The sequence below is a fragment of the Orbicella franksi genome, chromosome 9 (assembly GCF_964199315.1).
Source record: "Orbicella franksi chromosome 9, jaOrbFran1.1, whole genome shotgun sequence".
Classification (NCBI taxonomy): Eukaryota; Metazoa; Cnidaria; class Anthozoa; order Scleractinia; family Merulinidae; genus Orbicella; species Orbicella franksi.
Window position 1 is genome coordinate 14,013,812 of NC_138153.1, and position 18,542 is coordinate 14,032,353.

At 38.1% G+C, this 18,542-nt stretch overlaps 1 protein-coding gene across 2 annotated transcripts; it reads left to right on the forward strand.

The window, feature by feature from the left end:
* Nucleotides 1–1,915: 1,915 nt before the first annotated feature.
* On the forward strand, nucleotides 1,916–16,634 carry LOC145496408 (uncharacterized). 2 transcript variants are annotated; one of them, XM_081476051.1, is made up of 8 exons: nucleotides 1,916–2,329; nucleotides 3,564–3,871; nucleotides 5,464–7,311; nucleotides 7,889–8,592; nucleotides 9,535–9,565; nucleotides 10,022–10,071; nucleotides 11,031–11,102; nucleotides 12,335–16,634. In XM_081476051.1, coding segments are annotated over exons 1-8 (3,255 nt in total). In that variant the 5' UTR covers nucleotides 1,916–2,327; the 3' UTR covers nucleotides 12,575–16,634. The 2 variants fall into 2 exon arrangements, with proteins under 2 accessions (XP_081332177.1, XP_081332175.1); XM_081476049.1 differs by lacking the exon at nucleotides 1,916–2,329 and adding an exon at nucleotides 2,340–3,287.
* Nucleotides 16,635–18,542: the final 1,908 nt, after the last annotated feature.

An 18,542-nucleotide genomic window follows, 5' to 3' on the forward strand; every position in this document is an offset into this window, starting at 1 on the left:
ATTCATTCGGAATTGAGGGGTGGCCTTACATATTTAGTTTGAGCAATTTCTGAGACCAATGGACACATTGAACAGATTTAGAAAATTGCAAAGTTCCCATGTAGAATATACATTTATTATATGGCTAGCATCGTAAGTGGGCAAGATGAATCAAATCCTGTGCTGTGATTGGCTACCCGAGCAGACAAGATGGAGCTATCTTGCCTGCGCGGGACTACCTGGCGTGTCCCGGTGCATCCTTCATTGACCAAGCTTGTTCGGTCAAGATGGCTGGTTATTGGCCTCGTTCTTTTTTTGCGAGTTTATGGACCTCGACTCTGTCTCGGTCCATAAACATTTAAAAAAAGAACTTGGCCAATATCCAACCATCTTGACCTCACACTTGGTCAATAACCCATATTTATTTTTACTGGGCATTGTCCTCAGGGTTGCCGTTGTCATTGCTTAAGCTCTCTAATGAGATCGTGAGACAGGTACATGTCACTCATGACACACATTGTACACCAAAAAATTAATGCTGTATCTTACCTGTTCATAATTATTCAGAGCACACTTTACACTACAGGAATACAAAGGTTGGTAACCTGTGTCCCACTACTTTTGAGCAACTATATGTAATAGGAATGAATCTTTTTAATAAAGGTCAATTCAAAACAGCATTGGTATCAGTGGTTAGACGAATTTTCTTGATAACTCTTATCGGATAAACTTCTATTTTCCTTTGTTACTGTTGCTTTGTTTAGGAACACCCTGCTTGTATTATCATTCCTAAAGGGGCTCAGTCACGGTTTGGACATATTGAAAAGTTTAGCCTCAATTTTTCAAATTTGTCGTTTGTAATCCGTGTCAATCTTCCCCATCCTTAGCCATCCTTGTCCCTTTATGGTTTATCATTATCTCTTTTATGTTTTTCTATCTTATTAAACTGTTATTTTCAGATTTCCTACCATTTAAAGGTTATTTTGTATGTGGCCAAAATAACTCAAAATACCATGACTGAGCTCCTTTAACAGTTGTTGCATTGAATTTGAATTTCATTTGAAACTATGAAATAAGAAATTTTCTGTGAAAAATACATTGGTGTTGCAGAAGTAGTGCTTTTTTTCAAAGTTATTTCTATCCTTGACCTTATTTTAAAATCAATGTCCTAACTCTGACTTCATGAAGTTTTAAAACCACTTTGAAGACAAATTTTAAAAGAAGGCTTCTATATAAAGCTGTTGTTTTTGGATCACCTATGTACAGGCCTGTATTCAAGTTTGGTGAAAATAACCGTAATTTTGTTCAGTTACTTTTAATCATTTGTTTATTTATTTATTTATTTATCTATTTATTTATAGTGATATTTATAATTTACAACTTCTGAACACAGTTGGGAAAACTAAATACACTTAAGCTGGGACTAAAATACAAGTTATCAGCAGAGCTTTGTATTCTACTCAGTAAAATACATATATAATTCTACCATTGACTTGTACTTTTCTGTTACGTTTTGCTAAGTCCCACTGTTGAACCATACTCACTTTTCACTGATAGCATAGTGAGTTTCCTGTTAAAATCAAGTGGTAAAAATATAGAATTCAGGTGGCTGGTTAGTTGTTTGTTTGTTTGTTTGTTTGTTTTCTTAAAAAATGAAACAGTTGCGATTTGTTTTCTGCCTCCTTGAAAATAGTTCAAATCTGGTGCAAAATATGGTGCAAAATACAGTGGTTGGGAATAGATTTCAGTTCAAATAGTCTACACACATTAAAACCTTTTCTTTAGATATCTGTATTTTTCAGTTTCTTTCTAGGCAAAATCATCCCGCACCGAGGTTGGTATTCCTGTGAGTAACGTAAGTTAAGTCACGCAATGCTAGCAAACTGATCTGTAAGAGTTGTACCACAAGTACAATTCGGTATATTTATATGAACAAATACTTCATTTGTTCAGATACTGGCGAATAAAACTCCAGGAAGGCCGTTAATTTTATTACTCTTGCGTGTGAATCGTGTAAAAGCTATCAGCCATTAAAATCACCCAAAGGTCCCTGCGAGTGTATGAAACAATGACGCGTCACGTGATCCGAATCCACCATTTGTTCGCGCCACGAACCGGTGAGAGGCTCGCGCCAAAACCAAATATCAATAACTTCACGTCGTTTATTTCACAACCTGTGGATTTGTTTACATCGTAAATGCAAGAAACCTTCCTTGGGAATTTGTATGGTCAGCATCAAAAACCCTTGGCTACTCACAGCGCTCCTATGTTGTCTGTTGAGGCAGCGATTCTGAGACGATCGAACGAGCCAAATGAGATATTCCGCCTGGACGTGTTGGTCATAGAATATGTAAGCCATAGTGATTATCTCCTTGCTATATTTTACTGGTAGTCTTAATGCGATCGAGGAATTTAGCTCTATTTCCTCCTATTTTAAACGTAAGGAACTGTTTTATGTGCTTGTCGTGTATGTAATATGTGAAGGCGAGATTTTCTCCTAACGCTGGTGTCAGATTTGTAAATTTCTACAGCCATCAACTTCAGGTGATTTGCATTGTTCGAGCTCTGCCTATTTTACTCCCTTCTCTGAGTTTCATCACGGATGGTAGTAATTTGAAGCAGCTAATCTCTCATCATTTCTTTGTAATATAACGTAATTTGTCGGGGCATTTTTCATAGCGAGCTCGGTCCTGGAGAAATCCAAGTGAAAAACTGGCCCTCATTTCAACAAGCCAAGGTCATTTGACCAGAGAATGTTGACAGTCGAAAAATCAGAATTTCTACCTTACCTTGCCTACTGAATTATAGCTTATGACAGACCCAAAATTGCAATTTTTTTATTTAGCCATCGTTACATTTGAAGCCAACTATTTCGATTTTAACACTGAAATAAGAATGACAGTAATAAGCTTACTTTACATTTTCTGAGTCACTCATAACTTTTTGAAAATGAACTTTATTGTCATTTCTCGTAAATTACCACAATATCTTGTTTTTGTACTGAACTCAAAATCAAAATTAATTTGTAAACAGTCTTATAAAATTCCTCACCTGATTAAAAGGGAAAAAATAGTTTTAAAATTTTTGGCAATAATTTTGTGGCCTTATCAGCATCTCTCCATACCTTAGCCCCTCCTGTTGTCCCTTACTTTCCCAGTTACTATCGATCGTGTCGAAGTAAGCGAGCGAAACTCGCACTTTTTCGTTGGTTTAACACCGTTATGAGGCTCTATTTTGTACTGACGACAGCTGGCATTACTAGAAAGACTCATGAAAACTCGCTGTCGAAATTATGGGAGAAGGAAGGGGTAAGAACTATTGTTGTGACTGTGCTCTCGTTTTCGCTTCGTCGAGAAGCGACCGTGAATTGAAACGACAGCAATGCTATAAGCTTATTTTCCCCTTTCTAATCCACAAAACACGGCAATTGGCACTTTTTAGCTTTCCTTTCTTAGCTAGATTTCGAGCTTTAAAGAGCTGATCTCTCGTGACAGGAAGTACTTCGATTAATATGTGGAAGAGGGTTCGACTTGAAATTGTGAGTTTACCATAATCGCCATTGTTGTGTTTGCTTCTTCGTCTAGGATGACTGCCGATGGGCTGCCTCCATCCATTAAAGATAATGCAGTGAAAGACATCGAGAAAGGTTTAGATTTGATAGAAGAGGTTTCTGGCAAAGATTCGCAGATTTTGCACGAAACACGGTCGCAGAAACAGGCTTCAAAGAAACGACTTCACGAAGACCATGCGGAAACATTAACAAAGGACTCAAGTTTTGCTGTAGCATCTGAAACCTCGAATAATTCAGTCGGTGTTGCGACAAGAAGTAGTACAAGACCTAGTAAAAGACCAAAATTAACAATTTGTGCAGCTAATGGAGTTGTAAACCAAGGTATGCTACTTCTTATAAGAATTTACGTTTTGCACAAACGACACAAGAACTGCAAACCAGACCGCCATTTTGAGCTGTATGCGAAATCGGTTCCCATCGATTTTTAGGCTATCACTGAAAGTAATTTGCTTCTTATAGTTTGCAGTTCCTTGTTTCATTTTATCATCGTTTTCGTTTTGAACTGGTGTTAAAAACTGCAAAAATTCAGTTAAAGTTGTAGGCTGATACACACTTGTTTACTGATTGTCGATGTTGGTTTGGTACACGTATCACTTTAATCAGGCTATAACTAAGCCAGATATACTCTCATTCGTTCTAAATAACATTCCTTTGAAATTCTGGATTTCCAGTGAAAATTACAACAATGAAATATTTCAGGTACTTCCCAAAAAATATGAGTTTTTGCCTTACTAGCTATCATGAAGATTGTAAATAAAATTTGACAATATTCATACTATTTATTATTTCTACGTGGTCAATGTTTTTACTGGGATCTAGATAACATACAATAATAGTAATAGTAATTGAACCGAGTGGAGTACAATTCAGGGAGTAACTGGTTGAGTAGTTTCAAAATCGGACAAGCACACAGTGCGAGGCCAATTTGAAATTATCAGCAGGATTACAGTCAAACCTCCCTTAAGCGACCACTCAAAATGTTGAGCCTAGGTGGTCGCTTACAGGAGGTGATTGCTTATGAGAGCTTAAACCGTAATGGATCAAAATTTTTCCTCATTTTGTAGTTCCAGAAAATATCTATACCTCCCCCATGGAAGGGATTTTCTCTAACACCTCCCCACCCCTCTGGAAATTCCAGTTAAGCTTCATACATTTTTTAAAATTTTTTGGTCTCATAGAACCCCCCACCCCCCAGGAAATTCCAATCCCTTCTGTGGGGGGAGTATGGTTATTTTCTGGAACTGCACATTAGAATATGGTAACTGATGAGACTTAACTCATGCGTCAATGCCGATACGATGTTTCATTCATGTAAAAGTCAATTTCAAGAAAAAAATCTGGTTCTTCCCATTGAGGAATTTTCTTGTACTAGCCAGGAATACGATAATGTTACAACACCTTATTATCCATCTTTTGCTCCATTATCTGTCAAGGTGGTTGCTTACGGGAGATTAAAAAGAAAGGAAAGTTTCAAACTTTTAGCCCTAAAAGTGGTTGCAGTCGCTTACAAGAGGTGGTTGCTTACAAGAGGCTCCAAATATAGTGATTTGACTTAGAAACATCTGGTATTTTGGAAAACTGGTTGGTTAAGAGAGGTGGTCGCAACCGGAGGTTTGACTGTATAATAACTCGCATGCACGCTGATGATGTGATAAATAGGCGTGCAGAGAGCCAATCATGACTGAGAATTTTGTTATAGATTTATAGATTTATACAATTATAGTAATAATAGTGGATAAGATTTTGAAGATATGAGACATTTTGTTGTAGAAATACAGTTACTGACAGCTTGAAAGCAAGGAAAAATGCTTTTATATTCTAGACACAAAATTTTGGTCCTGCACACATCTCCTAGCTTAAGGTGAATATATTTTACTTGGTTCTCAATCTAGTTGTTGTTTTGCTTGTTACAGAGAACAGTACTGGCAGTGAAGCAGTGGTGTCATCATCATCTCCGCCACAGACAAACAGAAGAAAAAAGCAAGTTAAGAGGCAATGGGAGTCTTGGGGGAAAGCAGAAAAAGACACTTTCTTTGAAGCTTTGCATGAATATGGCAAGGACTTTGATAAGATCTGCCACTTCATTGCAACAAAACACAAGAGAAGAGGAGACCCTCCTGCTCTTATTAAAAACAAAGATCAAGTGCGACATTTCTATTATCGCTCCTTAAACAAAATTGCTAAGTATCTACCTGCCGAACAACTGAGTGGGAATGACAACCAAAAGAAGATGATTATTGAGTTGAAAGGTTTGATTTGTTATGGAGAACTACGCAAGAGAATATGTGGCTGGAACGACAAACATGGCAAAAAGCTTGAAGAGCTGCTTAGCCATGGAACAATTTCTATTCGCAGCAAAGGACGAAATTTCAAAATCAAAGCACCTGTTCAATGTCGTGCTCTTAAACGGCTTACATCAACAGGACAAGGCAAAGAGTATGGTGACGCCCAGTCCCTTGCTATGCCAAATAAACTTGTGGTAGAGCTCTTGCCATATAACCATTTGGCTTGGGCAGCTGTTCAAAAATTGTCAAAGAACCCAAGGTTGAGAACTTCAGTGCCACCAAAGAAACCACTGAGTTTGATGCTTCATTTTCTTATGAAGAAGTGGCAAGTTGTGTCCAGAAAGACTTTAGAACCATTGAAAATGTGTATCGTTATTCCTTCGGAATTGTATGTCAGCCCTGATGTTGTAGACAAGCAAGCTGGCTCTCCAGCTTGCAAAGCATTGTCAAGTGATCTTTGCTTTCTAGAAAATGCTGCTACCTCAGACATCATACCAGTGGAAGATATGGCAAAAGCATGTTCACCTTCCTCGTTGGCAGAAGAGAAATCTTCAGGGGCCAATGTGCGTGGTTTGAATGGAATCTTGCAACATGCTCCCCAAGAGATGGCTAAGACTGGGTGCAATTCTGCATCCTTTGAGCCTGGCACACCAAGCAGCAGTTGTGCCAGTAATCATGGTCAAACTGATAAATCAGCAGAAGAATCTTTGAATGTGGAAGGTTCTTCACAAAGATCTACTGAAACACAAATGGAGTCTTGCTGTACTTCAGAGCCAGCTGAACAAGATGAGAATGGATCTTGTAATGACAAGAATCAGCCCTCGTTTTGGACTTTAGGGACTTGTGGGAATATCACTTTCGGAGAAATATTTTGCAAACTTGGAAGGCCCCCAAAGTTAAAACTTGAGTATACATGGCATGACATTGAGAACAACCTTGCACCATCACAAACTGCTGTTTGTTTGACAAAACTTGTAGATATTGCATCAGAAGAATTTAAGAAAGGAAAAGAAAGGAGCGAGGAGCCCAAGACCACTTCAAAATCTTCAGATGCATCACTCACTAAGAACTGTTTGCACTCTGCGACCAAAGAGAGAGGTGTTTCATCCAGTGTCTCAAAAGAGAAAACTGGATCTAAGTCTTCACGTCCTGTCACTAAGACAAGTGACAAACTACCCTTCATCCTTCCCTCTGTGGTTCCTCCAGCCACACAAACATCAACAAACAAGACTATTATTTCTGATCTTCGTCCGACTGCTAGAATTCGTAAAAGACAACAGAGACCAAATGTACATAGAACTCTTTTACCACGACCAGTGGGTAGTCCAAGCTCTGTTCCCCCTGGAGCTGTAGCAGTTTCTTTTATTCCACAACCAGGGCAAACAGTGGGTACCATCCTCGCATCTGGTGTTTCCACCTCAACAGCTACAGGGACAACTCAATCTAAGACAGTTGTTTCACCTAAAACACCACCAGGTTGGTTATTATTACTTTATTTCTATTGCTTGCCCTGTTGGGCGAGCAATGGACAAAATCCAGTGATGTGACTGCAAAATCCAATAGCTTGACAAGACACAACTTTCTCTGCATGCTGGGTCTCCTTGAGGGAAAAATAATCTTTTTCATCTTTCCTGTAACACTTTGTATACCCTGCATAGGCATGGTGACATTTACTGAATGTAAGGTACATGTAGGTAGGTAAAATCTGAATATGTGCCAAGGGGGCCCATCAATCCGGAGCTTATCTCAGTTTCTGTATCATGAAGTGACTAGGAATTATTTCCAGCCCCCCCTGGATGGGATGCTAGTCCATCGCAGGGTTATCCCAGCATAAGTTTGCCATTACCCATTTGTACACCTGGTTGCAGAGAGGCACTGCGAAAGTAAAGTGTCTTGCCCAAGAACAAAATGCAATGTCCCCAGCCAGGCCTTGAACCTGGACCACTCAACCCAGAGACTAGCGCACTAACCATGAGGGCACCGCACTTCCCACTGAATGTAAACAGAACACAAAAATGTTTTTCCTAACCACATGTGGTGTTATTTGTTGCAGAAACATCAATTACTTCAGAACTGGCTGTTGTCCCAAGCCTTGTTGATTCTCCATCACCACGTGCAGTGGATGAAAGTGGTTTTGCAAATGCAAACTCTTCTGCCTTAGGTCTAGAAATGTCAGGGTTTGAAGGCACAGACCTTCTTGCTGTTATGGACCATTTTGTTGGCAACACAAAATCATTAGTGGACAGCGCTGTGACCACATCAAACTCTGTAGATTCGATAATTGGTCTTGCACTTGGAACAGCACTGGATGAGAATGGGACATCCCCATCTATTGCAGGAATAAGTGAAGATTCCAGTTCCGGTTTTCTAGCATCTCTTCCCAGCATAAAAACTTCAAACTTAGAATTAGTAGCACAGACTGTTCAGAGAATTGGTTCAAACACTGCTTTAACTGCTTCTGACGTGCATATTGAGGAACTTAATTCTGGCGTAGCTGGTGTTGGGCCAGCAAGCATGGCCAGTCCGACATTGGAGAACATTCTTAATTCCACTGGTTCAACAGTACAGTCTCCAGTTTCAACAACAGGCGATGTGTTTTTCAGTAGCGCAGGACCTATTAGTAGCATTGTAGATTCACAGAGTCAACAAGAGGCTCTCATTGGTAAAGAAAGCTTGGCTGTACCATCTTTGATGTTGTCCCCAAATGCAGATAGCGTACTACCGTCCTCCTTTCAGTCACAGTGGTTCAATGGAGAGGTACATGCAGTTAATCATCAATTGCCAATATAACTTGCCAATGAATTTGAAACTTTTATCACACCATGATTGGATTTTTTGTGGGAGTTTGTCTGAATCTAGGGTCTTAGCTGCGATTTTGACTTTAACATTTGAATATTCTCACTACACTCAAATCATTTACCAGAACATGTGTCTATGTACTTGTCAGGCACACATACATGTACTGTCCAGGGTGCAAAGAAAACAAATTTTCAAGCTTGGACTTTCCCTCACAATACTTCTGTAATTTAAATTTCCAAGAACTTCACTTGTTGATCTGGCAAGTGATGTACAGAATCCACATGCCCAACTGGTATTTCCAGTGGCCTTGAACTATTGGACAGGACTTTCTTTGCACACTGCTATCTAAGAAGCTACAATTGAATCTGTGAGACAAAAATTGCTGTAAAAATGAAGTTGTGCTGTGTAAATGTTGTGCGGATGCCTAAGGTGATCATGATCTCCTTTACCAGTCCCTAGAATAAGGATGGCTTGATTGGTGTCCATCGAGAGGATGGATTGTTTTTATTTGACTGGTTGATTTGCTTGTTGATGCATGCACTTCTTCCACTAAATTTTAATTGAAAATTAATTAGGGGATTGGCAGCTGGGATAGCACGGTGGTGAGAGCTCTTGCCTCCCACCAAGTGGCCCAGACTCGATTATGACCTGTTGCCATAATGTGGGTTGAGTTTGTTGTTGGTCTCGCCTTGCTCTGAGGGTTTTTCTCCAGGTTCCCACTTTCCTCCCTCCACAAAAACAAATGTTCCAAATTCCAATTCCACCAGGATAGAGGACCTGCATGAAAACCAGCTAATTAAGTTTGATGTGGTTTCCTTTCTAAATATTGTAATTTATTTATTTATTTATTTATTTAATTAGTACACTCCTCACTTATGTTTGTTTGATTGTTTGTTGCAGTCTTCAAACTTCTCTATCGGCAGCCTTCTTGGTAAGATCTGAAGCATTCAGCTTCCAATTCTTTTACTCTGTTCGGTTTGTCCATTCTTAGTCAAAATGCCTTCCATATTCAGCATATTGGACTGGAGAGAATTGGCAGCTCTTTGAAACTACAATGGACAGGGAAAGAGGGTTGAAAAAATATATTTGCCCTTTTGAAAGCAAAGAAAGAGATTAGTTTTATGTTTCTTGCAAACACAAGATATGTGATTTTCTCAGCCAGTGTTGTCCAAGATAGTAGCTCCAACCAAACAGGACAAACTTTGAAATTTGTCAAGAACCAGTGCACTTGGAAAAAATGAAACCCTATACCAGTATAACTTGCAGATAAGGAAAAAAACGAACACACTGTACTGTTTCAAGGGAGCAAAGCAGCACTTAAAATCTGATTTTGTTTCAGTAATGACAGTATATGCTGATGACTGCTTGTTTTCTGTCTTTGTAACAGACAAGTTAACCACTTCTCCCAAGAAGGATGAAAGGCTAGTGAGTTTGGAGGTAAGATAATGGTGCAAGTGTTAAGACAAAATTCGATAGGAAATCGAGCAATTTCAGTTTTTAGTGGAGAAAAACCTGGTACCAGAATAATTTCAGGTATTTTGCAGTCCTTTTTACATTTTCCTAGAGCTAAAGATATAAATAGTTACCTCTAATAACACCGAAAACAACTTCCCATGGGAGCTCGAGAAAATAAATTTCAAAGTTCAGAGAAATTGAGCCATCACTGGTAAAATTTCATTTCTTTCAAGTGTTTCATACCAAGTTCAAATTTGACATTTGGTGTTGTTAGAAATGATGTTTTTAGAAGATATTTAGAATAATCACACAGAAGTTTGCAATACAATGTAAATAATCTCAGTACAAAGTTTTTGTCCACTTGTTACTCAAACTTCTGGAGGATTCCTTCTGCACATATTTCATTGAACTGAAAGTATCATTTGGTTCTATTATTACTATGACCCATGACTGTATGAGGTTATATATTTAATATGAATTATAACTGCAGCGTATTTTAGCATCATACATCTAGTTTCAGGAGTGTATAGCGATAAAATGGTAGTGTTTCTTTATTTAAATTGTTTTGCTATAAAACAATTAATATCACACTATGAAAGACCTTTTGTTAGCAGACTTGTTTGGTGGAAGAATTTTCCATGAAATCTCTATTCATTTCTATAGATATGTAAACCTCTTGAAAACTCTTCCAGACATCTGAACTTCTCTCCGTAGTCTCCCGTTGTCACCTTAATCGTAGGAAATATTTCATAGCTTTAAGGGAACCTTTATTGTTACCCACATTGTTATGTGAGAACACCAACTATGTGGCCAAAAACTCCTTTATTCTTCTGTCAGACGTTTTGTCTCTTTGGAGACAAGTCCAGAGTTGTCTTCTAAAACAGGGAGTTTGTTACAAACTGTTACGTGTACTTGAATTTGTGTTAATTTGCTATTCCTAGGAGTCAGCTGGAGAGAGTGTTTTCAAGGAGCCATCTCAGGATAACCTTCTAAGCTCTCATCATCTTCTAGATGTAAGTGCTGTTACCATATTTATTATATGACTGAGAAAATTACTTCATTGTGATTGGCTGAGAGCAGGCCAATTTATCATTAATTTTTAATTTCCACTGCAGTGAAAATTAACGTGTGCTTGTTCCTAATTTTCTCCGTCATGCATTAAATTAGTAATCGTTTGAAAGCTTCAATGAGTAACTAAGGATTTACACGATATTTGAAAGTTCTTTCAAATTTCACCCGCTTAAAGTCTCATCTAATTTTGAGAGGATTTTCAAATATCCCTCTTAGTGTAAATCCCCAATTGCACTCGCATTCATATGATTACCTATACATACATGTACATGTATGTTCAAATTTGTGAAGTATAGTGGAACCCCTTTAATGCCCACCGTGAAAGGTCTGAAAGGCCATAGCCAAGTGTCTGTATTATGGAGGTGTTTATATTATATCTAGGAACAGATAACTATATTAAATTGTGGTTTCTAAGAGACCAATTGAGTTGTCTGTAATGTAGAGGTATAATAGCTATTTGGTGTGATATAGACATAATGTATCTAGGTTATTAATTGGATATTAATTACCATGTGAAAATTGCAGAAAATGATTGAGTGTTAATTTGCTATTTGTAAGAGTGTTTGTGAGCATTAACAAAAAAAAAATCGCAGAAAAAAAAAAAACAGTCTGTGGTCACACTACTCTGGAACACACTTTGGTTATCTAGGTGACTGATTATCCGTACTGAGCCAACATACATTTACATAAACACTCTTCCTGGTACGTTTACCTCTCAAATGGCTAAAAGTCATGAGTTAAATATATTTTTTTTACAAACATGATTTGCAACTTTATGTCGCACACCACCACAACACTGCATTTCAAAATGGGCTGGTTTCCAAATGAAGTATGTCAATGAGCTCAAAGGCAACTTTTGAGCTGGTTGGCATAATTTTATATCTGTTTACAACTGTTGTAAGCAGATATAAAATTAGCACCTCTTATGCCTGATGAGGATAAAGACTTTGATGGCTCTTTAGTATTGGATTTTAGAGTTTGATTATGTCACGTGAAATGTATATTGATCCATAACCCTGCCAGGGCTCAAACGTGGACCTCTCAATCTGGAGTCCATTGCACTAATCACTAGCTCTTATGCTTCAGTGTAGTTCTCAGTCAAATAGATGTAAGTTATGGGTAATGGTGATCCAACTGTACTCTTATCAATATTATTTTTCTATGTTTGTTTTAGCCGGAGACAGCATTGCATGCAATAATGGATGAGAACAGTGTGGACTTTGTGAAGAAATTCCAAGATCTGGCCAAGGAATTGGCTGGAGAAAATAACAAAACACCAGCAAGCTCTTCCAGTGGCCCTACATTCCCGGCACTTTCTAACACTGAAACAAACAGCAGATCATCAGATGACAGCAACAGTGGCAGTTTAAACTTCAAGCATATTCTCAGGCAAACCAATATGAATGGTAGTTGACTGTGCCTCAATTGTTTCAGTTCCAGTTCTGTTGGTTAAACCGTTAACATTCCTTATGAGACTTAAGTGTGTTTTTTTTAAATACGTGTATTGTCAAATTGCATTTCTTGGCGTCATAATTTTGCAAATGATATGGATTATTGAAAAGTGCGACATGTTTTGCCAGTCTCATAGTCCAGTGCTCAAACACTTGAATGAGTGGAAGGACTGGAAAATAATTATTGTCATGTAAACATAGGAGTTCCTCTAGTCTGTCATATTCTGTCTGTACAATAGCTATAGTTATTATTTATTTGTTCCCTCTGGGGTAACTTGACAGATCACATGTACATGTATTAAAGGCATCTGCGGTCAAGTGTCAGTCAATACCTACGATTCACATCTGGACCAAAACTTGATCAACATCTCCAGCTATACTCAGTCAACACTCAGTCGACATCTTGGTTGACAGTCGGTTGAGAGTTGACTAATGACACACACATAGAGTGTTGATTGATACATATGAGTCAGTCAGCTATGGACGACTGTTGATCAAGTGTTGCTCAAGTGTCAATCAAGATGTTGAGCAAGTGTCGATGTAGTGTTGACTGGGTATTGATTGAGATGTTCATTGAGTGTCAATCTAGTGATGACCGGGTATCAATTGAAGTGTCGATGGAGTGTCTACTGTCAATCTATTTTTGACCGTGTATTGATTGAGTTGTCAATCGAGAGTTGATCGAGATGTTGATCAACGGTATTGATCAACATTTGACCATGGATGCCTTTAGTACATATGATCTAACTTGACTTTTCAAGCCCTGGTGTTAACATACAAATACTCCTCACTGGTATCGATACATTTCTTATAGTCCTTGTTGGGAGGATGTGTTTGACAATCAAAGTAACCATAATTCTCTTTGGTGATTACTTGGCAATTGTCATGATCTTTTCTTCCTGATTATGTATAAGTATTGCAAAGCGAGTTTCAGTGCTGCTGATGCCTTTCAATTAAAAGGTTAACAAGGGTTACCAAAATGATCACTTGTTCCCTTACGACATCAATAATGTATCTTTCTTACGCATAATTCCATATTTAAGCTGGTGCTAAACCGTGTTTACCATTTTCAATTCTTTATCTGAGGTCACTCATGAATTGTTAATAATGCAGTGTATTATAGGCCCTATAGAGCTTGGGATCACATAACCAGTTTTTATCTTCTTGGAAAATAGAATTTAATTAATTAAAAAAATACTAGAAATGGAAATAGCAAGGCTGAGGTAGCCTTGTTTGATTCCCTCAACGTTTGATATTGTTGAATTGTTGGAAAATACATTAATAGACAAGCGCACGGTTACGAGGATCTCGCTCTCAAGTAACCTCTTGCAACGCAATCTTTTTATTTTTTGTGACAATTAAACCGCCATAACATTTTTCTGTTAAATGCCAGTGCCCTCAAACTTGGCCGTCATGATAACAGACCTTTCTGCATTTCAGTGAGCAGTGGCACTGAGTTTAGGTCAGGGTGGACAAAAATTCAAAAACTTTATGAAAATGCCCACCAGTGAATGGTGAAGTGGAATGCTGGAAAGGTCTTTTTTGTGTGTGTCCATTCTAGTCCTGATATTCTTTAAGTTACAAGTGTAGCAGCTCTCGTAAGCTTGTAATCCTTCTTTTGTTTCTGTTGTTTGTTCTATTGTCCATTTATGTGAGACCTTACAAGAGCTGCTATCTGACTCCTCTAAGTTGTAGCTCATGATATATATTTTGTTTTATGGAAACAAGTTGTGTGATCCCTAGAAGCAAAGCACGCGTTGCGGTTTGAAGATTCAGTTATGCGGATAAGTTAAAGCACCTGACAACAGACTGTGAATCTATAGTTCTTTATTTAAGTTGTTGAATTATTTTCGCATGTTGATTGGTTGTTACTGATGATCTACTGGAGGGCAGATGCATAGATGACGTTATTAAGAATAGTTTTGTTTCTTTGGTACATAAAACAAGTAGACTCCATGTTGCCGTGCGGCTGTTCAGTAATAGATCACAGAAGATGTCAAAATGTGGTAAGAACATCAGTGACACACGGCTAATGGCCATTGTGCCACCTTGTTTGTTCTTACCATATGTTGTCATCATCTGTGATCTGTTACTGACCAAATGCACGGCAACATGGAATCTGCTCGTTAAACAGAGTTATAATTATAGTTTGAGGCAGAAACGAAAGGGAAATTACATTGTTAGTTATGTTTTGTTCACAAGGAGCATTTTGGACAGAGAGGAAATGAAGACATGAGCATATCTTTAGATTAAATTTTATATGCCAGCCCAAGCTCGAGGGTTATTTTACAGTGCGAACCAGAAAACTGTGATCTCTAGAATTGTTAAATGTTTGGTTTAATTATTTCTTGCCACATTATATGTTGCGTGCAGATCAAACGGTACGAAAGTCAATCAAAAAGGTTTTAATGCTGTGGTTGCTGTCAAGAGGTGCTTTTACCTCCGTTTTAAAACGAGTGCTTTTGCGAAACTCTTATGAAAATGAGTTTGACTTGCATGAAATGAAAGTCCAGGTGAAACACATTTTAGCTGAGTGGTCTGCAGTCTCGTTTTTACTCGGAGGCTAGGGGCAAACTGTGAACTACTTTAGAAGGGAAATAGCTGTTTCAGTGGAGGCCTGAATTGCATTGCGACCACTGTGCAGGCCAATTCCGAGTTCTTTTTGTTTCCCATTATTCTGGTGCAAAAATTAACATGTGAAAATGAATTGTGCTCTCATTTTATTAATAGGGAGTTTTAGCAAACCACGACGGCGACGGCGACGAGAGCGACACCAAACAAAAGGTTTAATGAGCAAAACAATAGCTATGCACGTGCGTTATAAATCTTTGTACATTTCTTTGTCGTCCTCCGCAAAACAACAGGGACCTTACGCAGAACACGACGGCAACGGCAACGAGAACGTCACCAAACAAAAGGTCTAATGAGCAAAACAATGGCTGTGCACGTGCATTATAATTCTAGGTACATTTCTTTGCCTTCCTCTGCAAAACAGAAACGTGAAATGACCAAATTCTGCGTTGTCTGGAGAACGTGAACCACAACGGCAAATTTTTCGTATTTCTATTTGGAACTGAACGCATTCGTAGCATATTCAGCAGGGGCAAGTTTTAATACCGACAGACACACTGAAAAGTTCCAAATAAATGCGAAATTTCAAAGTAAAATAGAAAATTTTTACTAGGCGTCGTCCTCGTCTTCGCCGTCTTATATGCGTAAGGTCCCTAACAACGTGAAATGACTAACCTCTGCGTATTTTGGAGAACGCGAACGACGGCGGCTAATTTTTCGCATTTTCATTTGGAATTGAACGCTGACGTTCCATATTTAGCTTGAGCAAGTTCTGAGACCAGTAGGGGCACTGAACAGGTCTAGAGAGTTGCGAAATTCGAAGGTAAAATATAAATTCATTTTTTACTGGGCGTTGTTCTCGGGGTCGCCGTCGTCATTGCCTAAGCTCTCTAATAGGAAGTTTAAGCGACGGCGACACGACGCCAAGTGAAAAATGAATTTATATTTTACCAGCGAAATTCTTGACAGTCTAAATCTTTTCAGTACGCCAATGCCTCTAAAAACGCCCAGGCTAAATATGGAAACGGAAATACGAAATATTAGCCGTCGTCTTTCTTGGTACTCAGACTTCGCAGAACTTGGTCATTTCACGTTCTTGTTTTGCAGAGAACGGAAAAGAAGTGTACAAAGATTTATAACGCACGTGCACAGCTTTTGTTTTACTCATTAGACCTTTTGTTTGGCAATTGCCATAGCCTCGTTTTCAAACACTGATAAAAAGAGCCGCAATTGAACCTTTTTAATTTATCAATGCAACCTCATCTACAAAGACTGACTCTTGCATCAGATTGACAGCAATACCCGCCATATCGATAATTCTTGTGTTCACGGTTTTCAAAGACAGCACTAAAACGAAGGGACTGGTCCTTTGGATATTATGCAGCGTAACAGAGTTTTATAAATAAATGTGTGTAAGTGTAAAAGAAAGAAAGTAAAGAGACTAAAAAAGGAGACTAGATTTATCTCTATTTGTTTGGGCGCGGGCGAGCGTTAGAGACATTAATACCATTTGCATCTTTCCGACACCCGCAGGTGTTGAAATGCAAACGACCTCTCCAGCAAGCAGTGAAATTTTACTTTCAAAGGCAATCTGAATCCTGAGGACATCCCGAGATGTTTTTGCAAATTATATCGGCTTAATTACTTAACTGTATATTATTTTAATAACACATTGGTGTTTATGTTTAGAATCGTACGTTTTTTATCAGTTCGTGTGACGCGCATGAAGAGATCTGCTTGACAAAACTGATTACAATATAAGAATAGTCAAAACGAAATGCGTTGAAAAGCACTCAATCTAGAGGTTCTTCTTTGTAATGTAGATTATTTTTTTGGAGGACGTTTTATGGAGCTTTTATACTAATAGAAAAACCCGACACCCATTATGTAGGGCTGTCAACCATTTGAAAGACTCGCGTATAGTCGGGTCATTACTGCATCAAACAAAAAGAACAGTTAAAACAACATAAATAATATTCCGGTTTGCATTGTTTGCACGGACAAGGTTCTTTTCGGGGGGATCTAAATCCTCAGCCGCAAATGATCTGTGAAAACTTAAATTACTTTATTCAGGAAAATAACGGAGAAACGATCGAATATTTTGTTTTTGTATATTCGTGTAGGCGATACTACATGTACAAGAGGGTTGTAACTTAAGCGCTCTTGTCGGGAATTCCCACGGTATAAAACCCGTCTTATGTTGTCCAATACTTTTGAAGACCTTTGATGAAGTCCTTCTACGAAGCATTTTCCGTGGACGACAGTAAGAAATGTGGTGAGTGCAGAGGTAATTACTGTTATGTTAGAGCAAATCCTCAATGCCGTCTAAGTTATATGTAAAATTTCAATCTTCTTAAAACCTGTTTACACTTGTAACACCGGAACTTCCTGAGGGGAGAGTAAAATTTCCAAGATGATTTTAATACTTCCACATTTTTTATTAAAATTTGAAATAATCCTCGACTCGTCCCTTTCGTTTGGATTTAGCGAGGGCGTTCTTTCGAAGACGGATATACAACAGTTGCATTTGATTGCTCCATTCATGGCGTCCAACCTTCTCACTTCATAGTGTTTCCATACTTCACAGGAGTAACAAATGTTTCAAAATAGTAACTTTCACCAGTGTTGATTTCCCAATTAATTAAGAAAGCCTTACGAATTTAATCATCATCCTCGTTTTGAGTACACTAAACCAACTCAGTATGGTACTTTTCTTTTTCTTCCTTTGTTGGTCTTTCGGAGTCCACATAGGGCCATTGGTGAAAAGTTTTTAATTTCTTTAATGAATTTACCCTCAGATATGATATTTATCTGATTCTTTTTCCATATTAACAGGAAGGTTGCAACTTTGTTTTTTCGTTATGTGAAGTACATATTGCATTTCTGTTGACATTTTCGTATTCAATACAATGAGTATAATCTCAAACATTCACATTGGTCCTTTCTGTGTCGCAGGGCAATCATTTCAGCTTGAATTGCATTGTTCCTAGCGACTTTGAGAGAAAAGAAGACCTTCTGTTTTTGGTATCTCAGGTACGTAACAACCCTAAACGTTTTTAGTTAAAATCCTAAGTTTATTTTTCAATTTCCTTTCTGGTAGACACAAAAATATCCATCTACAATAAATTAAGAGTCTTTCGCAAAATTTGAATTAATGTGTTCAACTAAAGGCTTCTCAAGAGTGACGTTAGAATTACAATTCGTGTCCTATTTTGTCAGTAAACAGTCGGTAAACTTCTCTTCTCATTTAGATTCATGATTCAAAAGTTTGTCTGTAGAGGAAACAAATAAGGAGAAAAATCGAGACAATAAAATTTTTCTGAATAATCATTGCTCCAGCCATAAAAGTTGCTTCAGGTG